This window comes from Sardina pilchardus, chromosome 14 (assembly GCF_963854185.1).
Source record: "Sardina pilchardus chromosome 14, fSarPil1.1, whole genome shotgun sequence".
In the NCBI taxonomy this organism is placed as follows: Eukaryota; Metazoa; Chordata; class Actinopteri; order Clupeiformes; family Clupeidae; genus Sardina; species Sardina pilchardus.
This window is the reverse complement of record NC_085007.1, coordinates 4008865-4026364: the sequence shown is the minus strand read 5'-3', so window position 1 is coordinate 4026364 and position 17500 is coordinate 4008865. Positions and strand designations below refer to the sequence as shown.

At 47.8% G+C, this 17500-nt stretch overlaps 1 protein-coding gene across 1 annotated transcript in view; it reads left to right on the top strand.

Annotated features, from left to right (window-relative positions):
- The window catches only part of LOC134100605 (ephrin type-A receptor 5), a 63840-nt gene that overhangs the window by 21593 nt on the left and 24747 nt on the right, over positions 1-17500 (top strand). Inside the window, 6 exon segments of the mRNA XM_062553895.1 lie at positions 12798-12953; positions 13833-13862; positions 13865-13978; positions 14021-14071; positions 14074-14157; positions 14160-14207. Coding sequence (XP_062409879.1) covers positions 12798-12953; positions 13833-13862; positions 13865-13978; positions 14021-14071; positions 14074-14157; positions 14160-14207 — 483 coding nt within the window.

Below are 17500 nucleotides of genomic sequence, written 5' to 3'. Positions count from 1 at the left end.
GCCCTGTGCTGGTTCTGTATTGGTCCTGTGCTGGCCCAGTGTTGGTCCTGTGCTGGCTCTGTGCTGGCCCAGTGTTGGCCCTGTGCTGGCCCTGTGCTGGCTCTCTGCTGGTCCTGTGCTGGCTCTCTGCTGGCCCTGTGCTGGCTCTGTGCTGGCCCAGTGTTGGCCCTGTGCTGGCCCTGACTGGCCTCTCTGGAGCCCAGGGAGGACAGAGTGGAGTGGAGCGGAGAGACTTTTCTCTGAGAGCTCCTCATCTCCCATGATCTCCCCCTGTATTTTCATTCTCGTCAGCCCTTGCTGCAGGAGATGTCAAACTCGATCTGGTCATCGCACTCTTCCACCGCGGCTCCCAAGGGAGGCACTGAGCTGCGGCGAATCCGCGGCGCACGGGCTCCAAGATGTCGGAGAGGAGAGGAGAGGAGAGGCCCGGCCTTTTGCCGAGTGCCGAGCGCCGAGCCCGAGCGAAATCACTGCGGGTTTCCGAGCGAATCACTGCAGGTTCCCCCACTGCTTATCATTTCACCCCTGTCTCTGTACACAGTAGAGATGTTCAGGGCTTATTCCCACACCTGACACAGAGGATAGACAGGCTGTCATCATTCCTCTCTCTCTCTCTCTCTCTCTCTCTCCCTCCAAACACACTCTTCAGCTCAGCTTCAGCTTGTGCTGCTTGTAAGAGGCATTTGGGAGCAGGCTGCTTTGCTCCCCCCCCACACCCCCCCACCCCCACCCCAAAAAAAGAAGGCGAACAAAAAAAAACAGGGAGATAGAGGTGTTGGAGTGTCAAAGTGATGTGATGGCTTCATCGGGAGGAGAATTTGCACTCTGCAAGTGCCGAGGAAAAGGAGGATTTTTTTTTTTTTTTTTTAAGCTGGTGTTTCCCACAGAAGAGCAGGCTGCTGCCGCCACCCTTTGATCTTCAAGGTCCTGTCTGAATCCGCTCCGTCTCGCTTCTTCACCCAGACTGTCTTAAATAAAGATCAGGTTTCAGGCGCTATTGTGCTCCCCTTCCGCCGACTGCAAGGTGAAACGATGTGGCAAGTTTTCCGTCAACGGAGAATGTTGCTATCACTTGGCTCTCACTCTGTGGCAGAATACCACAAGAAAATGTGTTAGGCATCTTCTTTTTTTTCTCATTTGGATAGTGCCTTTTTAAGTCATCCCCCCAAAAAAGTTAGAGACTCATTCTCATGTCACGATAATGCATTATTGAACAGCATTTTCCAAATTCAGCACTCCTTCTTATTATGCGCCCTCGCGTTACGCAACACGAGTTGTTTTTTTTTTCCTTCTTCTTTTCTTCCCTGGCGTTGTTGTTGCTGTGAGAACAGCTTCGGCGTATTTCCTGAGCTCGGTGCTGTGCATGCTTGTCTGCTCTCTCGCTCAGCAGAACAAATGGACTGTAGGGCCCACCATTTTAACTGCCCAGGGCTGTCATGACAAGTTAAGTGCTTTCTGAAGGTTAGACAGGACAGAGTGGGGTAAACTGCGACTGCGAATAAGTGCTTTCCTTTCCCATCTCGCCCAGCTGTTGGTAAAATATTGATATTTTGCTTTTATTGAAGAGCCTACTGTAGGCTATGCTTGCTGAGGAGGCTGCACCGCCATTTGATGCCAGAGAACTCTGCTGGTTTAGGGGGAAATACAAAAAAAAAAAAAGATGCAGCTTATTTTTTTGCTTTTAAGCATCTGCTTTATTTTTGACATGTTTTAATTTGGCACGGAAAGGGCCATTTTGAAGCACTTCTCAGAAACGATGCTGTCATTTAAACCCACTTCACCTCACCTTCCTGGCGCCTTCCACAGTGCCATCTCCCTCCCTCTCTCTCTCTCACTCTCTCCCTCTCTCTCTCTCCCTCTCTCTCTCTCTCTTCTCTCCCTCCCTAATCCATGCATGTGTTCAGAGGAGGGAGGAGAGAAACACGTGGATGCATCGTTCCCTCTCCACTAAGGTCCCCTGTTTCCCCTCTCCCTCTGGAGCACTGAGGAAAAGGACGGCATATGACGGACAGTTGACCCTTATTGTGTTTCCTGTTTAGTCTCAAGAGGGACACTGGGCGGCCGGCATCATCAGGGCTGTGGGGTCTGTGGGCTTGAGTGGCGGTTTGACATGATGTCCCACATTTAATGAAACGTATGTCATGGTTTACATTGGCTAACGTAAACTTCACTGACCTCTCCTGTTTGCACATGAAAAAATAATTAGCGCCGTATTTGACAATGGGACTGCTAAAGCACAAAGATCAACATGGGATCCTGCCAATCACTTGTTTGCATTGTGTTATTTGTATGTATTCAATTCTGAGCAAGTTTACCCGGGGGAAGTCAAACAGAGGAAAAGGAATGTTTATCTTTTTACTTGCATTGTTGCCCATTGATATATTTGAGCTGAGATTTTGGTGCTCACTATTTTTTGTGACCATTCTTAACTTTTGTATGTGTGTGTGTGTGTGTGTGTGTGTGTGTGTGTGTGTGTGTGTGTGTGTGTGTGTGTGTGTGTGTGTGTGTATGTGTGTGTGTGTGTGTGTGTGTGTGTGTGTGTGTGTGTGTATGTCTGGGTGTGTACAGATTGTCTTTATGCCTGGGGTGAAATAGATAATTGCCAATGTTTTGTTGCTAGTTTGTGTTTACTGTAGTCCCATTGTCAGGAAGCTGCCAGAGAGTGTGTGTGTGTGTGTGTGTGTGTGTGTGTGTGTGTGTGTGTGTGTGTGTGTGCGTGCGTGCGTACACTGGAAATGGTGTCTTAGTGTGCAGTAATGCACAGAGAAAATATTCCGTCCTTTATTTATGACATGAATAATGTCTGTCTAACCAGGGCACAGCCACAATGGAGCTGCGCAGAGACTCCATACATGCTGCATACTGCGTAGTACTGCATACTGCATAAGTATGCATGCTTCTGTGCACTCCATAGGCTGCACCACACTGCCTTCCAACACAACCAGTCCAGGTGTGAACACAGCTGCCAAGAGCACTCATTGCTCAGTGTAGCTGTTCGGAGTTAGTCAAAGGAATTTGATACACATATCAGTTTGCTTAAAGGAGAAATCCAACAAGTTTTCACATAGATCGCTGTTTCTCAAGGTCACGGAAAGCGAAAACAATCAGTTTTACTTAGCTTGAGTTGCTGTAGCCTGTAGCTGAGTTAGCTGCTGGCTGTAGCAACTCAAGCTAGGTAAAACCGATTGTTATTTGGGGCTTTTTGTACTGACAGTACTCGGTGAAGTCGAGAAACAGAGGTCTAAGTGAGAACTCCCCTGAGTTCTCTGTTAAAGGTACACTATGCAGGTTTACAGTAGGTATTTTTGGTGACTATAGAGCTCCCTCTTATCTCCCCTGAATGAAAATGCTTTTTTTGGATGGTGAAGGATTAACAGCAAGCAAAAACTATCTCCAAACTAGAGCTATATGACAAGCTAATGTTTCACAATTCTTGTCAGATTTATTGTGCTGCCATTCTTGAAGTTGTATGGCTGGTTTTCTTGGTAGCAACTCGCTAAGTTGATGCTGTATAGCTGTGCTAGCTGAATTATTCACCTGTTACAAGTTTATATCATCAGATTGGCTTCGTAAAGTGAAAATCTTGCATAGTGTACCTTTCAAAATAGTGCAATATAAAGTGGTAATAACAGGAGTCAAGGCTTAAAGCACAACTATTCTCTTATGAGGGGAGCTATTTCTGTCTCAGTCTTAGCTTGCTTCTTATCTCCTGTAGATTGTTACAGATGAAGCATTACAGTATTTCCATAAAAGGATCAGTCAGGTTTTCAAACAAAATAACATGTTTGGCAAACATCACGAGATAAACAGCAATAAAAAGGACGGCAAGTTCCATGTATGTCTAACACTCGTTGTGGTGTGTCGTTTTCCAAAATCAGAAACTGTTACACAGGCCCAGAATAGCCCAATAGCCTTCATCAATCTGCTGCTGATGAAACAAGAATGCAAGAGTGCTTTAGTGTCCTTGGGCTGTAGGGGACCTTGTCACATTTTGAGCAAATCAGTTAGTCAAGAACTGCAGTCTTCAGTGCTTCTGAGAGGTTTGCTTGTTCAGCAATGTCAATATTGCCATTAAGGATGGTAATCAACACCATGACCATTTAGGAAAGAATGGTCTCTACATTTGATGCGTTAGGGCAGAATGGATGGACATAGCCACACTGTGAAACACTTCCTCAGTGTGTACACTGGGCAGACAGTGGAGAGTCCCCCGCTAGGTTGGGTTTTTTTTTCTAGTTGTTTTTCACACTGCCCAGTCAGATTTATGGGGAAATGTTCTCAATGACGGGCAATTGGGTGCCAGTGATCCGTTGGGCAGATTTCACCACCCACTAGATTGCTTTACGGTCTGATGCAGACTTAGTTGCAACACACTGAAGTGCAGTTGGTTAGTCTGCTCTCAGTGGTACAGTGGTAAACATCCAGCCATATCCTGAGACACAGGCTAGCTTCCTTAAGGTGCTACAGGAAGACATAGGAATATAGCTCAGGCTACAAGGCAGACGTGGTTTTCAATTCATATCCTATTTTGATAGTATTGGAGCCAAATCTAGCTAACACATAATGTAACTACAGTATATCTAGATGACGTTCTTGTTTTTAGGCTTGTTGATTCCAGAGCTATCATTAGCAATCTGCAAATTAGCAAAACATTTTAATGTAATTTAAACATTATAATGAAGTGTTTTGCATAAACTTTGCATTGCAGGGCTAATCAATAAAGTGTCTATCTATCTATCTATCTATCTATCTATCTAATGTCACATTTCTGTACACCTAGTAGGTAAATAAGGTTATTATTACGGTGACCGTGTATCACGTGTGTTATCTACAATCTATGGAACAAAGGAAGCATAGCAAACTTGTCAGCACACAGCCAGTATTCCCTTGTTAAATTGATCTTTTTCTGTTCAAAATGATCACAGGAGAAGGATGAAGGTTCCATCTGAACCATTGCTACTTTCATTGTTGTGTTTGGGCTCTTGCTTTTGATATTCATGGTGCATTTGAAACAAAGCAAGGCTGTTTTTTTTTCATTTTAAACAGCTGAAAGTCTAATGATTTTTTCAGCCTTTATCCCGCAACCTTTCTGTTGTCATAATTAGCTGTTAATTGATTTGTCGGAGCATTTAAGTTCCTTCAATCTGAAAAAGCCATTAACCCTCAGATTTTCTAGCCCTCAGTCCAAGCATTATGTTTTCAATTATTGGACATCCACAATATCAAAGCACGCATGAAGTTATCTTTCTCCCCTCTTTGTGTAAATACAAAGCCGTATCAATCAATACAATTTTGTCCCTTGAAATCTCAATGATCTGGAGCCATATTAGACCGGCGGACTCTGCTGGTTCCTAATGGGCTTCTTCAACACCACTGTTTGCTGGTGCATGTTAATTACCCATGAGCCTTTGTGTCACACATTAAGAGCTCTTCCACCGCCGTGGCATCGGAGAGACATCCTGCGTCCACTGCCTGGGGTGGGTCGGACAGTGGGGGAGGGTGGGGGTCAACGAAGCGTCCCCACACACACACGCACACACCGAGCATAATAAAATCTAATCTTATTTGGAGCGAAGGGGTTGGCAAAAGCCATGTACGGAAAAGAAGAGAAAAAAAAAAAAAACTCAGCAGATTTCATGCTCTCTTCTACCACCCACCATCTCCTCCAGATCCTCCCTACAGTCTCACACACATACACACACACACACACACACACACACACACACACTAGGGTGCTGCTTTACATGGAAGTATTTCAAGAATCCCTCTGTGAGTCGTAGCGCCTGGGTGGTGTGTTATGCTCTGCAGGCTAGAGGTGCAAAGCTGCCTGTAGCAGCAGTGTGTGTGTGTGATGGGGTGTGTGTGTGTGTGTGTGTGTGTGGGGGGGGGGGGTTGGCCACCCCGCTGGGACGATGAAGCCAATAGAGCCAGCTTTCCCAAGCACCCCTAGCCAGTTGGTGTGTGTGTGTGTGTGTGTGTGTGTGTGTGTGTGTGTGTGTGTGTGGTGAGTGGGTGGGTGGTGTAGGGCGATTGGGGGTGTGTGCAGCTCATGCAAATGCTGGATTATGGGGTTTTGACCTCAGCTAACCAGGAGGGGTGTGTGTGTGTGTGTGTGTGTGTGTGTGTGTGTGTGTGTGTGTGTGTGTGTGTGTGTGTGTGTGTGTGTGTGTGTGTGTGTGTGTGTGTGTGTGTGTGTGTGTGTGTGTGTGTGTGTGTGTGTGTGTGCGCGTGCGTGTGTGTGTAAGGCTTACCTTGTCAGGAAGATAGCTCCCTCGTATTTCACCATGCCGTAGAGATACAGAACAAAACACTTAAATGCCCTCCGTCTGTAGACTATGTAGTGACTCTGTAAAGGCGCCATGCTAGAGCTAATCTGTTAGCAGCCAGTGAACTCAGTTCAGTCTCCTGCTTTGCACAGTTTAAATCAAATCTGTCAGGATGCTAAGTGGCATGGTGTTGAAAGTCATTTAAAATTCAGGGGGAAAATGTCACATTTCAAATGTTATTTTTCTACACACACACACACACACACACACACACACACACACACACACACACACACACACACACAGAAGGGACACATAGAATAGATGTGGAGTGCCTACACTTGAGTGTGTGTGTGTGTGCGCGCGCTGACAGACACATATAATGTGTTAGAACTCAGATAAAGGCAGACGATAATAGCAGGTTATTCTTTTCTTCAGCGTAGTACTATTTGAAACCTCTTCTGAGAGATTGCTTGGTATAATCAAAGAGCGGACACCGTTCTTTCATTGTTCTACTTCCTGCCTTTGTAGACGTTGGTCATCGGTTTAAAATGATATACACTAATCAGTGTAGACTCTGTAGGCTTTCCTTCTTGGCCCATCTTTGTCTGAATCATAATACCTTCAACATTGACGGCTGTATGCCATTAGTGTTTCTCTTGCTTAGCAGATAGTTTCCCCCTCCTGATATTGGGAACGTCAGGCAGCACTATACTTAGTGTTTATCTCTATATACATTTCTCCAGACAGGGAATGTTAAGTCCTCATATATATTTCAGCAGATTATCTTCATCGATAAGAAATGATGATACAGTACCTGACTGTGTGTGTTCCAGGTAGCCATGGAGTATTGCGCTGATTACAGGCATTTTCTGTGTATTAGCCATATTGTGTATAAGCCACAGGACAGTGGTTTATGAAAGTTATGAAAGACACAAAACCACATTAATATCATATCAACTTCCCCAGTGTATTTACCTCATAGCTTAAGAAATTTAGGCAAAATCAATGTGTAGGCCGTTGCTAATAGTTAGTAAATTACGGTATAGCCATGCTTAATTGTTATTTTAGGCGAAACTTGCACTGGAAAGCAATATTTTGACCGTGAACTCCAGCTCCAACCCCTGCAGCTCGATGGTGTGTTAAGCCCCCAACGTTGGGATATCGAAGGGTTGAATTAGTCTCAACACGTAAATAGGACAGGGGAGAAACATGAGCACACACGACACCTGCCACACTCCTTTTGTCTGTAGGGAGTCTACCGTAAACACACTCTCCTTGTGTTTGTAGGGAGTCTACCGTAAACACACTCTCCTTGTGTCTGTAGGGAGTCTACCGTAAACACACTCTCCTTGTGTTTGTAGGGAGTCTACCGTAAATACGCTCCTTGTGTCTGTAGAGGAGTCTACTGTACAGTCCAGAGGATGTCTTTGTGGAATGGGAGCTTGCGAGGCCAGATTTTGGCATATATTTCTCAGGTCTAATGTTGCATGACAAGAGACCAAGGTTCTGTCAAGGTGAATCAGTTTCTGGCTCTCTTTTAAGACCTTGCTTATACAGTCACGCTCTTCTCCTCTCCTCTCCTCTCCTCTCCTCTATTTTCCTCTCTTCTCTTCTCTTCTCCTCTCCTCTCTTCTCTTCTCCTGTCCTCTCCTCTCCCTCCCCCCTCCCCCGCTTTCTTATTGTAGATTTGCATGGGAGGTCTTTCGGGAGGGACACACTATTCCCTCTAAATCCTCCCTCCCTCTCTTCTTCCCTTTCTCCACCTCCAAAGGATTAGATCACAACGACAAAAAGCCTTTTTGAAAAATCAAACGCAATATGATTTCCTCTCCCCCTCCCCTCCGGTATTCTAATCTTCCCCAGTGACTGGGCACCATTGAGTTGCCTTGAGTTGAGTTGAACTGAGTTGAGGAGGTGTAGATGAGGAGAGGGGAGAGGGATCCTCCTTCAAAGCACCTCATTCGCTTCACTCGTCGTAATACAGAAATGAGCACGTCCATGAACACACCATGAAAAGACGTATTAATCTGGCAAATTAATTAAGCAGATGAAACATTCGGTAATGCAGTTGCTTGACTACTGTGAGGTATACGTGTGTGTGTGTGTGTGTGGAGATGTGTATGTGTGTGTGTGCGTGTGTGTGCAGTGTGTGTACGTGTCTGTTAGTGTGTGTGTGTGTGTGTGTGTGTGTGTGTGTGTGTGTGTGTGTGCGTGTGTGTGTGTGCGGATGTGGTGATTTCGCAGGCAGCCCTCCTGCGTGTAATCCAATCACAGAGCGACGCTGCTGATTTTGCTGTTATTGCGCCCTCGGTGCGACCCCCTTATTTAATCGCCACTCGTGCTGCGGCCATTAAGATGCTTTTAGATCATAAAGCCGCATGTCCTCCTGCGGATTAGGAGCCAGAGATGAGGCAGAGGAGGAAGAGTGTGTGTGTGTGTGTGTGTGTGTGGCCGTGCCATGATCCGTATCAGGAAGGACGGTGAGATGAGAGGAGGATGAGGGAGAGGAGGAAGTGGAGGAAGAGAGGGATGAAGTGAAGAGAATGTATGTGGCTGTGTCGTGATCCGTATCAGGGCATGCCAGCGTCCGCTGCGAGCGGATCATGTTCACATGACGAATCGTTTAAATGACCTGCCACTAGCAGCCCAGTGATGGGGAGCTGACTGATGGAGAGCTACCACACCAGACCGCTCTCTGTCTCTCTCTCCATCCCTCTCTCCATCCCTCTCTCCGTCCCTCTCTCCTTCCCTCTCATCATCCCTCTCTCCATCCCTCTCGCTGACCCTCTCTCCATCACTCTCATCCCTCTCAGACCCTGTCCTTGTCTCTCTATCTTTCTCTCTGTCCCTCTCTCTCCCCCTCTTTCTGCTTCTCTATGTCTCTCTGTCTCTCTGTCTCTCTCTCTCTCTCTCTCTCTCTCTCTCTCTCTCTCTCTCTCTCTCTCTCTCTCTTCGTCTCTTTCTCTGTCCCTCTTTGTGTTTCACTCTGTCCACTGGGTTGTTCAGATAATCTGTAGTAGCTATAGAACCCACCAGGAACCTTTTTAAGGTACAGTCAGTGTAACACTCCCGCAATGTCTAATTTCACCATGAAATTAATGAAAGAAAAGTCCTGATTGCACCTTTAAGCTGGTGCTGGATAGTAGACTCACTCGTACAGCTCTTCCACTGAAGCCAACCAGCGTTGATTAGGATGGTGTTTGGGTGTGGTGTTATAAGCCAGGGAGGTGGAGGTGATAGCATGTCGGATGTGTGAAATTGATGCCCTCATTTTCAAGGTTACATCGCAGTCCACCCGTACACAGATCCAAACCACACGCCGTTGGGATGGGATGAGTGACCTTTAGCTGTGGGCATGTCCACCTCTTTTGCCATGGTTACGACCCCTTCAATAAAATTCTGGAATCTCATTTGAGGAGATGTTTTATATCCTGAAGGCACACTGAATTTATAATCTCACCAATCTGCCGTCTATTGTTCTTGAGTCACGCACACGCACCCACACACACACACACACACACACACACACACACACACACACACACACACACACACACACATAGACACGTATACATACCCCGCCCCACACACACACACACACACACACACATAGACACTTATACATACCCCGCCCCACACACACACACACACACACACACACACGCACACACACACACATAGACACTTATACATACCCCGCCCCACACACACACACACACACACACACACACACACACACGCACACACACACACATAGACACTTATACATACCCCGCCCCACACACACACACACACACACACACACACTAATGTGTAGTTGATGGAAAATGGAAATCCCTTCCCTGGCCAATGCGCCTGTTTCAGAGCCGCCAAGATAAACTGCTTCTCCATTATCAAGGGGCTGTTTGAGGCCTGACATTTGAGTTGCCATTTATCACTCTCCTAGCAGGAGGTGGGTTAATGATAATTGCAAGGTCATTGTGAGCACTCTGTAATTTGAAGTGGGATCTTGTTATGGAGAGGCGCTCTGACAACCGATTATCACAGCAGCGGCACATTTGCCTTCTTTTTAAGAAGTCTACGGCAAGGGCCTTGTTTCCAGTCGAGCAGATGTAATATGTAACACATGAATAACCTTTCCTGGAAGAAACCGTTTGATTTCATACGCACCCCGAGAATGGAGAGGGCTGTCAGATGCAGAGATGAGATTAAACTCAGAGTAATATTCACAGTTGAATGCAGTGGAGCCTGTGCATTCACAAGCTGCGTGTTAGGGGATATTGATCTGCAAAGAAAGGAGTTCTGATGGCACGTGGATGCAGTAGATATAGGCTATGACTGGAGCTCTTGCTATACAACAGGGCACAGATTACATGTTTGTTACCTTTTTTTTTTAGTAGATGTAGTGTATAGTATTGTTGCTCTGTGTGGTCTCACATTTATTAATCCCCACATTTTATGCTGGGGATCATATCAGGATGTATCATCAGGCTATACATATATATATATATATAGGTCTGTATGATCAGAGACACATAAAAATACTAGACAATAGTAAAAATGCTATCCAGTATCTTAACCATCATAACAAAGCACACTATTTCAAACTGTTTATGGATACAGTCGAAAAAACGACTGCAGCATCACCTCATAGATAAAAAAATAAAGAAATAAAGAAATAGATTGCAGGCTTAGACACGAAGGCGTTTGGCAGAAGAAAACTGGTGTCGGGGGGGGGGGGGGGGGGGGGCATGAGCGGAGGAGAGCTTGGCCGGATGCCAGTCTGGGCTTTTGACAGATCTGCAAGTCATGGAGGTAGAATGGTGGAGACACCAGTTTATGGCCCGGCTTTATCAGATGCCACTTTTCCTCGGCCCGTGTGGCAGGCGATAGAAAAGAGGCTGAGCAGTGAGAAAAGGTCGCACGCTGTGCCATAACTTATATCCTTACTGCTTTAGAAATAAATAATAAATAATAATAAAAAAAAGCAGACTATATTGCTTGGAGCAAACAGTCAAACAAGCGAGATGGATTTTTTATGAACAGAGGATTAAAAGAACTGCCGGTACATATGTGCATTTTGGCCTGAAGCGTATAGGCATAAGGCTGGTTATTGGCTGCTGGGTATAGGCTATATTATGGCTGGCTTTGTTCCTGTTGGGCTACGGTTATTATAGTGAAAAAGGGTGTTAAAGCTGATAGCCTTAGCATCAATAATGGCCATAATAATTAGGCTGTGCAGATACATGCCCTTGCTATTTTTGATGGCAAAGCAGTGTGTGTGTGCTAATTGTGTGTATGTGTGTATGTTTACTGAAATGCATTGGTATGTTTTTTTTTTTATCTGCATGGAACAAGGTGATCTGTAGCCAAGCTGTCCACTTAAGGAAGAGAAAAAAGGAATAAAAAAGATCTGATATATGTTTTTTTTTTTTTGGTGATGATGAGAATATGTTGTTGATGATGACGGTCATAGCAATTATTCCATGTGTCCTCGGTAGGAGTGAACTTCACAGGGCAGCTCTCCTTGAAGTAGATGACTCTCTCACTGAGCAGGAGCCATGCTATATGTTTGCTCCTGCTGCAGAGCCTGTGTAAGGACGCGGAGCAAAGCGAAGCGAAGCGGAGCGGAGCGGAGTCTCCTCAGTGGGGCAGGCGAGCGGGCGAGCGGGCGTGCGGGCGTGCGGGCGTGCGGGCGTGCGGGCGTGCGGGCGGCTGTCTCCTTAAAGTACACCGGCAGCGTTTTAATTAACGGCCTCTTGTGCAGGCCCTCGCCACCGAGACGGCTGATAACCTATCCGTCTTCGCTTCCTGCCGTACATTATCTGAGCGGCCCACTTCTTCTGCAGCGTCAGGATGCCTTCAGCACTCCAGAGAGCATTTTCAAAGGAGCGGCGTTTTAAACGCCCGCAAACAGAAGATCTACTAGCCCGGCTCTCCTCTCTCTCCCTCCTCGTTTGCCAGCCACTGTGAATGTTTAATGTACGTATTGATTTAAACGCCCATTTGTCACTTTGTTCTGTCTGAGCGAGAGACAGTTTGGGATGAAGACGCCGCCTGCGCTTTAGATGATAAACGGATTTAGTTTCCGCCTTTTCTTTTAGGGTAACGCAGAAAACTTGTGAACTAGTGTTCGCGCGACACAAAAAGACACTATACAGTAATTATACGTCTATACGTTTATGAGGGATTTAGAACTGGGTTTATTCCAACGCGGGTTCCTGTTTGGCTTTTTTCAGCTTTGTGAAGCCCTGATGTACAGTACAAGTAGCTCATGCCTGCCAATGCGCTTGTGCCTGCGTTGAAATCAAAGAGTTGTACAGCAGCACTATGTATGGAAATGCATCGCTATCTTAAACAAGTTGCCGGAGCAGGCGGGAGAAACGTCACGTTCAGCAGAAAGAGGCGAGATGGGGGCCTCCTTATCGGGGGGGAAGCGTGGGAGTTTCCCCCCCTCCAATACATTTCGACTTGCGTTTTTGATTGATCTCCTGGCCTTTGTGTTTTCTCTCTTTTGATCCGCCGCAGTGTGTAAGCCCGGCTTCTACCGGTCGGCTCTGCAGACCCAGAGCTGCAGCAAGTGCCCGCCCCACAGCTTCACCCGCGTGGAGGCCTCCACCGCCTGCCAGTGCGAAGACGACTACTACCGACGCGACTCGGACCCCGCCAACCTGGCCTGCACAAGTAAGAGCTTCCCTCACACACACACACAACCCAGTATATAGTCTAGCATTGTGTATTCAAGGGTGTGGTGTTAACTGGGTCCATGTATTTAACGTGTTAGAACTAAGAGACAGGAAATGCAGGGGGGAAACCAAAAAACATAGAATAGATGACAGGAAATGGAACTTCAAGTCATAACACAAAATGGATAACAAATGGGTGATGGTATTCTTAAAGTATTGATACAAATGAGATGAGATTGCGCAACATTTTTTCACATCAGTGTGTCACAATGCCTTTATACTGTAGTATTGATGCAACACTAGTCCAGGTAAGACCCAGCAGGTGTGCACCCCACCTGAGACCTGTGCTCCAGCCCCGGTCCTGGGCCCCAGCTCTGCCCCGCCTCAGATGTGTGTGTCAGAACGATTTGCTTTGACCGAGCCGCGGGTTTGGCTCGGCTCAGCGTATCGACTCTGCACATTAGCATGCTATTGATTTCCTGTATGTGAGGAGGAAGCCCAGAGAGCAATAGCAACAAAGGAGGAACAAGAAAGCCACCTTTGGTCCCGTTAATCCATGTGTGTGTGTGTGTGTGTGTGTTCTCATGCCTCGGTGGGTGTGTGCTGTGCCCTGTTGTGTCTGTCTGTGAGTTTGTGTATCGGCATGTGTTATGTTCTGTGCTTTACTTTGCCTACTTTGTTTGTATAATATATTTATATACTATATCTTTGCGTGTGTGTGTGTGTGTGTGTGTGTGTGTGTGTGTGTGTGTGTGTGTGTGTGTGTGTGTGTGTGTGTGTGTGTGTGTGTGTGTGTGTGTCTCTGTGTGTGTGTGTGTGTGTGTGTGTGTGTGTGTGTGTAAATATGTGTGTGTGTGTGTGTGTGTGTGTGCCTCAGAGCCTCCATCGGCGCCGCGTAACGCCATCTCCACGTGAACGAGACCAGCGTGCTCCTGGAGTGGACGCCGCCGGAGGAGACGGGCGGCCGCAAGGACCTGAGCTACAGCATCGTGTGCCGCAAGCTGACCGCCACTAGCGGCGGGGGCGGGGGGGCGGGGGGGGGGGGGACGGGCGTCCGGCCGAGAGGGGTCCCCTGCGGGAGCCACGTCCGCTACCTGCCCCAGCGCACCGGCCTGCGCACAGCTCCGTCACCGTGGCCGACCTGCTGGCCCACACCAACTACACCTTCGAGGTGGAGGCGCTCAACGGCGTGTCGAGCTGCTCGCGCCGCTACGCCACTTCGTCTCGCTCAACGTCACCACCAACCAGGCCGGTGAGTACGCACGCGCACACACACACATGCACACACACACACACAGGCTATTCTCCGGCACGGCGGCCATCTCGGTCACTCTCTCTCATTACACCTCACACACACACACACACACACACACACACACACACACACACACAGGCTATTCTCCGGCACGGCGGCCATCTCGGTCACTCTCTCTCATTACACCTCACACACACACACACACACACACACACACACACACACACACACAGGCTATTCTCCGTCACGGCGGCCATCTCGGTCACTCTCTCTCATTACACCTCACACACAACACACACACACACACACAGGCTCTTCGGCGGCCCTCTCGGTCACTCTCTCTCATAACATGCCGTACCCAGTCCTTCCTCTAGCACAGTGCCATGCAGTGTCTCTTTTGCTCTCATCCTTCAAAAGAACCTTCTTTTCAGTGTCTTCTGCATCAGTATTTACCAATACACACGGCACGATGCTGGATTCCTTATGGCAGGGTGTTCGATTCCTTAGGGCACGATGCTGGATTCCTTATGGCAGGGTGTTCGATTCCTGATGGCAGGATGTTGGATTCCAATATTCCTGAGGAAGTTACTGCGTTGATCACTCTGTAATGGATTCCTGTTGTCGATAGCTCAGTTCTCTAAAGTGTGGCGCTCATTGCAGAGACGTGATGCTTTCATGTGTTGAACCAAATGAAGGCTCCAGGCTGGTTCTATCTATTGAGGAAAATGTGGCGCTTTTGATATGTTTGTGAGGGGGGTGGGCTGTGGGGACAACCTGCTGTGCCAGCTTCAAAGCACAGTTAAACAGGTAACCAAAAAGAAAACGTGAGAAATGATCCGCTTTTCCGACCGCTCAGGCTTTCAGAGGGAATTGGGTTGATGCACGGACAGTGCACTGACAAACCTCACGTGCACAGACATGGAGAATGAAGGCTTCATCAGCAGCATGTGCACAGCATGTGTGTGTGTGTGTGTGCATGTGTGTGCGTGTGTCCTTGTGCGTCTGTGTGTGTATGTATGTGTGTGTGTGTGAGAAAGTGTGTGTGTGTGCGTGTGTGGCGTACGTGCGTGCGTGTGTGTGTCTGCAATCGAGTTCACCACGCTGCTGTTACAGCTCACCACTGAAAGCCTCGAATGAAATCATCTGGCAGACACATGGTACCATTTTAGCGGACAAGCAATGTACACCGAAAGACAAAATAATGAAATAATGTTTAAAAAAAAGAGAGCACAGTACAAAAATAAAAAAAACCTCAATCAAATTCCACGAGTTGAGTGGGGTTTAAAAATAGCCGTGTCCTTGTTCAAGCCAGACAAAACGAAACGTTACTGGCGCTCTGGAAGGACACCTAAATGTCCATTAAGCGAAGCTAATGAGAGGCGGGAGGTGATCCAGGCGTCTGCCCAGGAGCGATGGCCTCTAGTCGAGGGCGGCAGAGAGTCCAGCGCCCCGACATCGCCCTCCCAGGAGGCCAGTTAATTAGCGATGAGAAGGAACAGAGTGACCGATGGCCGCCGCGCTCTCCAGACCTCCCAGGCCACTGACCTTGCTCCTTCACCTGTCTGTCTGTCTGTCTCTCTCTCACTCTCTTGTTCTCTCTCTGTCTCTCTCTCTCTCTCTCACTCTCTTGTTCTCTCCTTATCTCTGTCTGACTGTCTCTGTCTGTCTCTTCTCTCTCTCTTTCTCTCTCTTGTTCTCTCTCCAACTCTCTCTCTGACTGTCTGTCTTTCTCTCTCTCTCGTGTTCTCTGTGTCTCCCTCTCACTCTCTGTCTCTCTCGCTCTGTCATTCTCTCTCTCTGTCTCTCTCTCTCTATCCCACTATCTCTCTCTTCCTCATACAGTCTCTCTCTATCTCTCTCTCTCTACCCCCCTCACCCCACGCTGCCCAGCCACAGAGGACTCTCTCCTGGGGGAGGGGAGGCTGCTATTGACTTTTCATTACCGTAATGATGACCATAACGGATAGAGATGCATAATCTCCTTTATCTCGAGGAGTCCTGTAATTACTTGGGATCGCTGGAGACAGGCTGTGGCACCTGTAGCTCAGCGTCGCCATGCCGATAAGCCGGGCTGCGAACGTGGGATTTCAGCCGCAGCTGTGGAAACCGGCGGCCCGGCCCCCGCGCGGATACATACGACGCCCCGGTCCCTTCCTCACGCCGCCCTGGGTAGCGACGACGGAGGACGTCTTCACCGGCGTAGTTGAAGGCTGGGTGTTTGGCCGAGGGAGAGAGAGCGCCTCGGAGCCTAAGGCCATGAGAGCGGGTGCAGAATAGTAATTTCTTGGATTTCCCAATTAAAGTGTTCATCAGCCTCGAAACGTTTTTTGGAAATGAAGAAATGATCGCAACAAAACCTGCTGATGTAAATTTGTGTCAGAAGAAAAGAGCCCTTCCGCCTTGTCCCAGCTGTGTCCAGTCGTTTCCACCCCTTTTGTCCTGCCAGTGTGAAGGGCAGCTTGTGGAGGCTTAGCGTGCGAAGGCCTCCATCTCCCCCTGCGGCTTCCCTTAAGAGAGCTGAATAACGGGGAACAACACCTTCGGTAAGCCGCTCTCTCAGGAGGAATGTGACCTCACAGCGCTCGGAGTAGCGCGCCTGGAAAGCGTTCGCTTTAGGGCGGCATCACAGGTGGAGCAGGCTCCGAGCCCTCTCCGTCGATTTCTCTTTCCGTGCACTTTTTTGTCAGCCCCGATCATTTACAAGAGGCTATTTTCTCACAGCTCCTTAAAGGAAGAAATCAGTTTCTGTACGGGGTGAAATGTTTAACAAATAGACCTAATTTGTGTTTTTATTCGGAAGCGATGCATCATTGTCACAAAAGCACCACAGAGGCATGTAAATAGCACCTCGGCACACGCACACACACACACACACAGAGAGAGAGAGAGAGAGAGAGATTCACACACACACACACACACACACACACACACACACACTCCCACTCCACTAGATTGCGTAGCAGGTTGGTGTCATCCTCCCTGGGTAGAATAGAGTGAGCAAGCTGCACCCCCGCTCTGTGTGTGTGTGTGTGTGTGTGTGTGTGTGTGTGTGTGTGTGTGTGTGTGTGTTGTGTCTCTTCAGACGAGAGGGAGGATGAGTCTCTCCAAGAGCCCGCTAATAAGGACGAGCGGAATTCAACGTCTCCCATACCAGAGGCGGCCTCATCCAACTTCTATGGGGGCATATTTTGGCTCGTAAAAAATGTGTTAATGCGCGCGCCACCGTCTACAAATATTCCTTGATTTACAGGTGTTTTGCTCTCACACAAACACGACAGTCCATAGTACCC